At 31.0% G+C, this 7,225-nt stretch overlaps 1 protein-coding gene across 1 annotated transcript; it reads left to right on the top strand.

Moving 5' to 3' along the window:
• The first annotated feature begins 4,028 nt into the window (after positions 1-4,028).
• Positions 4,029-4,958, top strand: LOC127540636 (olfactory receptor 10AG1-like). Its single transcript, XM_051965407.1, has one exon. The coding sequence runs from the start codon at positions 4,035-4,037 to the stop codon at positions 4,956-4,958; it is 924 nt and encodes a 307-aa protein (XP_051821367.1). The 5' UTR covers positions 4,029-4,034.
• The last annotated feature ends 2,267 nt before the right edge of the window (positions 4,959-7,225 follow it).

Below are 7,225 nucleotides of genomic sequence, written 5' to 3'. Positions count from 1 at the left end.
TGCTGCCTCTTATGTGGTCAAAAAACTGAATATAGTTATTGCAAAAAAAAAAAAAAAAAAAAAAAAAAGTGATAATTAATTCCTCTAATTATAATAATGAAAATGACTAAAAAATAAAAATACTTCTTGCTAGCTGCTTTTCTCACTATAACACTATGATGCAAGGAACGAAAAATTACATCATTTATATTTTACAAATAAAAAAAATATAAGGAAGAGTGAAATGACCTTATAATACTTATATATTTGTATATCACCAAATCTAAGATGTCAGTGTATTCATTTAACTCATGCCTAAGTATTTGTCTCTTATACTAGCCTACTTCATTTAAGGTTATTTAGATGATTGGACATTAAGCCAGAACACCTTCCCTTTCATTACAAAATAATACTTATCTTGGGAGAGCAATGATCCCAAGAGAACTAAGAAGAGAAGGAATCATCTCATCTAAAAAGGAGAGCTAATTAACTTCTAAAATATTTTTAGAAGGAACTTCCTTTCTCTATATGTGGTTTCTTGGTGTTTTTTTTTTTTTACTGTCCCCACAACTATTCTCACTGTACAATATGGTAGACACTATGGACATTTTAGTCCTAGTTCTAACTTCTTTGTTTGTTCTCTTTCTCTTCATTGCCCTCAACAAAATAGCCTTTCAAAATCTGTTTATTTTTCCAAACTCCTCTGTTATCCTTATGTGACAATATTTTGTTAAAAATTGCAACATTTTAAAATCATTCCCTAAAGATTGTCCATTGTCTTTCAACTTTTTATTGTTATTTATTTTCAGCCACAGTTAATATGAATATTTGAGAATATGTGATATATTTTTTTCCTTTCACTATATGACCTAATAATCAGATAGCTGGGCATTGATTTTAATGACAAATTATCTGAAATTTCTGGCAAGCAAGAACTTTATCAGAAGTTCTCTTCTTCTCTTGCAAGACTCTTGTTTGCAAGTGAAAAGGACACTGTTGTTCCTGTTCTTTAATGACTCTAAATTAGAATCATCAAGTTTTTATCTCAATCTACTCTTTCAGAAAATCATTCCTGACTTCAACTCATTTTAATCAACATACAGTAAACATACATACATGTGCACACATGCACACAAATGTACAAACATATATACATACATAGATATGTGTATATATGAAATGTGTAGTTTAAAAGGTCATACTAAGTGCTTTTAATTAATAGAAAATTGAAAGAAGCTTGAATTTTTCCAATATTCTCACTTTTATTCTTTGAATTTGGATTTGGATTACATCTTTAGAAAAGGCAGAAAAAAAGGGCCCTTTAAAGACTGAAACTCATTATTAGTAACATTATAGAAACTTATACTTTAGAGTTATTGATCATTTGTTAGGGCTATAATCTCTCTCTCTCTCTCTCTCTCTCTCTCTCTCTCTCTCTCTCTCTCTCTCTCTCTCTCTCTCTCTCTCTCTCTCTCTCTCTCTCTCTCTCTCTCTCTCTCTCTCTCTCTCTCTCTCTCTCTCTCTCTCTCTCTCTCTCTCTCTCTCTCTCTCTCTCTCTCTCTCTCTCTCTCTCTCTCTCTCTCTCTCTCTCTCTCTCTCTCTCTCTCTCTCTCTCTCTCTCTCTCTCTCTCTCTCTCTCTCTCTCTCTCTCTCTCTCTCTCTCTCTCTCTCTCTCTCTCTCTCTCTCTCTCTCTCTCTCTCTCTCTCTCTCTCTCTCTCTCTCTCTCTCTCTCTGGATAGGATAGGAAGGATAGGTAAAAGTCCAATATGTACAATCACATTCATAAGAGCTTTTTCACAAAGAACTGCTTTCTATAGTTATAAAGTAACATAATATTATAAAGAACAATATCATAATATCATGATTGCTATTTGAATTGGTTGATTGCCTCTAAAGTTCATCTAAAAATAATAACAACACTAATATTAATGATGTTTATGTTGCCTGGAATATCTATTATATTTAGCAATTTTAAAATAGTTTCACATATACTCTTTCAAATAATCTTGACTATAATCTTTGGGACAGACAGTGTTGGTAACAATCTGATAGAACATAAAAAGCAAGCTAAACCACAGAAAATTAAATGTATCAAGCCTGGCTACAAAATTTGTGAGTGATAGAGCCAGAAGTAGGATTCAAGATCAGTCAACTTTTTCTTCCAACATTAAAGTATATACTAACTTCTTACTCATTGACACAAAAATAGGGATACATGATAGGTAAATAAATGCACATGTAAAACAAGTAAATACAAAAAGAGAAAGAGAGAGAGAGAGAGAGAGAGGAAATTGGCATATTTCTTAATCTAAACATAAAGATCTAAATATGGCTACAATCTCAAAGCTTACTCTTCAAATTACAGATATAGAAAATGAAAATTAGAAATGGTAGATTACTTGTTAATTACATAATAAATAATACGATTAAATTTGGGGATTTGAATCCATCTTCTGAATCTAGATCCAATTTTTCCTCTATTGTGACATGTATTCACACTAAAAGATCTAAGCTGACTGCAGAGGTAGTAATTTGAGGTCAAGAACATTTTCTTTTAAAGAGTAAATATATATTTACACACACACACATACACACAAACACAATGCATGTGTGTGTATATGTGTGTGTATATATACATGCATGTATACACATGTGTATATGCACACATGTGTGCACATGTGTGTATATTAGAGAATACCCTGATGTGTGCGCGCATACATGTATAGAGGCAAATGCATCATAGATATGTGCTTGCAATGTAATATTATGTATGTGTGTATGCATGTGTGTGTATATACATATGTGTGTATATGTGCGTGCGTGTGTGTGTGTGTGTGTGTATGTATATATATATATATATATATATATATATATATATATATATATATATATATATATATATGGGTGAAGTAGATAGTACCTAGATATAGATGAACGCTTCATAACTTCTTTCATTATTTCTGTTATTATTATTAGTCCTCTTAACATGTAGCATCTTTAAAGAGCCTAGTACTCTCCTAATGCTCCCTGATGATCTTGCACTGCCTACTTGGGGCAATTAGATCTGGGCTATGTTTCAGTTATTACTTATGTTTAAACATATGAAATATTTTAATTTACCAATTTATCTGTCTCATTCTTCTAACAAACAGATCTCATGTGGATGTTGAAGTGGGAATGAGCTTTTCAGGCTTCCATATGAAACTGGAAAATGAGATTCTAGCCTGATGAATGATAAAATACTAAAATGTGCTAATATGTTATCAATATGGAATTAATCTCTAAATTGAGAATTTTAAATATTTTTCAGTAAGATAAATATTTTAACAAAGCAAATAGTCTTGAAGTCATATCTTAAAGGAAATTTGTTCCATCTTACAAATTTTTATTGAATATTGCTATATGTAGGACAATGTTTAAAAGAGATGAAATTAGATGAGGCATGGTATCCGTCTTTAAGATGCTTAGAACAAAATAATAGGCAAGGGATTTACATATAGGGAAAAACACTCAGGTAAAACAAATGACATTTACTAAGTAACAAATATCTGGTGTGGACTGTATAATATGGAAATTCAAGAAAAGGAGAAAACATGTACAACTGGGTATGACCAGAAAATTTCACTCAGAAAAATAGGAGACTATAAGGTGGACTTTGAAAAAATGGTAGGATTTGGATAAGCCAAGAAAATTAAAGAAAATTTTATAGAATGAGGAAGTATATAGATGTATGCTTGTTTGTATATGTGTATGTGCATACAAAGGTATGCAAAAGTGTGAATATATGTATTTGTATATACACATATGTGTTTGCATGCATATATTTATGAATGTCTATATCTCTATATGTGGCTATGTTTATATACATACATACATACATATATATATATATATATAATATATATATATATATATATATATATATATATATAACATAGAATTTGGGGGAGGGAGAATAAAACATGATATAGTAAATCCAGGAAGGAACCACAAAAAAAAAAAAGTGATTAGCTACTTTTGAATTTATTATTTTCACAGGCCAAAAAAGGACACAATGGCAGGGCACAATCTCACAACTGTGGGGTACTTCATTCTCCTGGGATTTTCTGATCTCCCTAAACTCCAAGGGATTCTCTTTGCAATTTTCTTAAGCATCTATATAAGTATACTGATAGGAAATGGTCTCCTCATTTTTTTAACCAAGATTGACTCAGGTCTCCAAACACCAATGTATTTTTTCCTTGGAAACTTTTCCTTTCTGGAGATCTGTTACACATCAGTCACTCTGCCCAGAATGCTGGCAGATCTCTGGACCCAGAAGAGAACTATTTCATTCTTTGCCTGTGCTGTACAAACTTGCTTCTTTTTTATTCTGGGGGTGGCAGAATGTTTGCTCTTGGCAGTGATGGCTTATGATCGTTATGTGGCCATCTGTAAGCCTCTCTACTATCCTCTCATCATGAATCACAAAGTATGTGTCCAATTGGTTGTGGCTTCTTGGATGCTTGGGGTCCCAGTATTGATAGAGCAGACATACCAGATTTTTTCTCTGAATTTCTGCGGTCCTAATAAAATCAATCACATTTTCTGTGATGCCCCACCTTTATTCAAATTAGCCTGTGGGGACACATATAAGATAGAGGTCTCTGTCCATGTTGTCGCTCAGCTATTTATTTTAACTCCCTTTCTATTGATACTTGCATCCTATGTAAAAATTATAACTACTATCTTGAAATTGCCATCAACTGCAGGAAGATCCAAAGCCTTCTCCACCTGCTTCTCCCACCTCATGGTTGTAGGCTTATTCTATGGATCCGGAAGTATTGTGTATTTCCAGCCAAAATCCAGTCACTCAGAAGGATCTGTCAAAATATTTGCTCTTTTCTATACCACTGTAACCCCAATGTTTAACCCCCTGATATACAGTCTAAGAAATAAAGATGTTATTGCTGCACTGAGAAAACTGCTTCATAAGTGAATCGAATCATGAAGCAAGTAGTAAAGGTGTAAGAAATCATATTCTCTTCTTTCATTTCACAGTTCCTACAATAAAATGTCCATCTCTTTATTTTCCCATTGCATTGAAAATCCATGCAACTGAGAGCCCCTCAAGAGATTTTATTTGAAAAATGACACCTACATAAAATTGCAACTTTCTTTTGCTAGACTGATGTTGACAAAATTTGCTGTTACTTAATTGATGTAAAAAATCAACAAATACTTTTTATTCAGTCATAGAATGTTTTCTACAACTTTTCTAGCAGCAAATAAGCTACAATTGTTTGTGGGCTAGAAAGTGTGTGTGGGGTGTTGGAGACAGACAAACAAAAAGATGGAGAGATAAAGGGATAGAGAAAAGCAGAGAGAAAGATATAGAAAGAGAGAGAGAGAGAGGGAAAGAGAGAGAGAGAGAGAGAGAGAGAGATTGATTCAGTAGTTCAGGCATAAAGAATGACAAGGAGTTAGAGAAACCAACCAAACAAACAAACAAACAAAAAAAAACAGAGAAATAGATACAGAAAAAAATAATAGAAACATTAATTTGCTTGCAAGGATAAATTAAGGAATTTTGAAACTTTTAAAATTTCATTTCCCTTCACCATAGAGCCATTGGTTTTGTTTGCTTATTAGATTAATTATGTATTTTAGAGTAAATCACTATATATTTTCATTTAAAACTGTTCTCTTTCTACATGGTTTAAAAAATTCTGAAATAATGGAAAGGTTATCTTGTTCTAAGTCTGAGTCTCGTGGATGTCTACTAAACACAGAAGACATAAGAGTTTAATGAGGAAATAGCATTTTACACAAATATCAAGAAATAGATAAAACATGCTATGGTTATAATTAATAGCATAATGGGTTCTTCATTTTTATGATATGAATTCAAAAATATTAAATATGTAAGGAATTTGGGGGCCTATTTAAGATAGCTTATACTTTAAAAAAAAAAAAAACTTTTCTCCAGGTATTGTCATATTTTTCATAAAAGTTATGTTAAAACATATGCATTTAGTCCATAGCTCATTGAAACCTAAAGTAGTCCATTTCCTTTCTGGCTAATTCAATTTGTTATGAAATGCCTTCTTTACATAAAACCTAAAACTATCTCCCTTCAATTCTAAAAATTTCCATATTCATTACACTATGTTCGATCAAACTGACAGTGTCTAATTATATATTTTTTATATCAAATACTTTCAAATTCATAAAGATAGCTCTCACTCTCCCCTTCAGTCTTTTCTGGGTTAACCACTCTAATTTCTACACTCAAAACTGAAATTATATCTTGAAATGCTGTATTTCCCTGTTTATCTGCTTCTGGATATTTACTAGCTTATTAGAGATTTTCTTAAAAGTGAAATGAAGAATGGAACATTGATTTCTTGTTGTGGTCTGACCGAATGGACAGAAATATAAGATTTTTAATTCTGTATTCTATGGCACAGTTTATGTCACCAAAAACTCTATTTATAGTGAATTTGTAAACAAATAAAAAAAAATCTGTTCAGGCTTTTTTGTGTATTTCTTAAACAAATTACCATCTAGTCACAGTCAAAAGACTTACCAGTATTGTACCAAAAAAAGATTTTTAAATGAAAGTACTGTTAAATGTAGCTCTAATTAAATGTTTTAAAATATATTTATATAAATGCATTATAGATCTTATTACATATTAAACTTATAAATATATACTTATATGTTCAAATAAATATGTATAAACATATATTTTAATAAAATAATTTAAATATAGTTTTAATATTATTGGCTCAAATTCTACTTTGAATACATATTTTGTTTTGCTTTTGTATCTGCTTATTGCACCCACTTTTTCTTTTTAGCTTCTTAAACATTTGCTAATTTTGAACTAGAAAGTGAACTGATCTGATCCCTGCAGCATGTGAACTCTCATAAATTTTTGTTTAATTTAAGGATGCAATCAAAATAAACGTCATCTATGCTTTCATTTTTGTCAAGAAATGATGTATGAGATATTATAAGCAAGATGAAACATAACATTATAACTTTTAAAATAATTCTTTGAATCTTTATTTTGTATCAGTGAGAATATTTTATGATTTTCATAACAAAATTTTAGATTACATTTGGAATGGTGGGGGCAATTTATATATCTTTAAAAATGTATTATGTCCTTTATCTTCTAGCAATTACTTCGACATTCTTATAATTTAGTGACATTTTTATAAGTTTGTTGGATGTGAATTGATATTTTAGTGTTATTTT

The sequence above is a fragment of the Antechinus flavipes genome, chromosome 6, assembly GCF_016432865.1.
Source record: "Antechinus flavipes isolate AdamAnt ecotype Samford, QLD, Australia chromosome 6, AdamAnt_v2, whole genome shotgun sequence".
Classification (NCBI taxonomy): Eukaryota; Metazoa; Chordata; class Mammalia; order Dasyuromorphia; family Dasyuridae; genus Antechinus; species Antechinus flavipes.
The sequence above is the reverse complement of the archived record's forward strand: the minus strand, read 5'-3'. Positions and strand labels throughout refer to the sequence as shown.

Bases quoted from the DNA above. Each gene is read 5' to 3' on its own strand.
- LOC127540636 (XM_051965407.1), top strand. From the start codon at position 4,035: ATGGCAGGGCACAATCTCACAACTGTGGGGTACTTCATTCTCCTGGGA.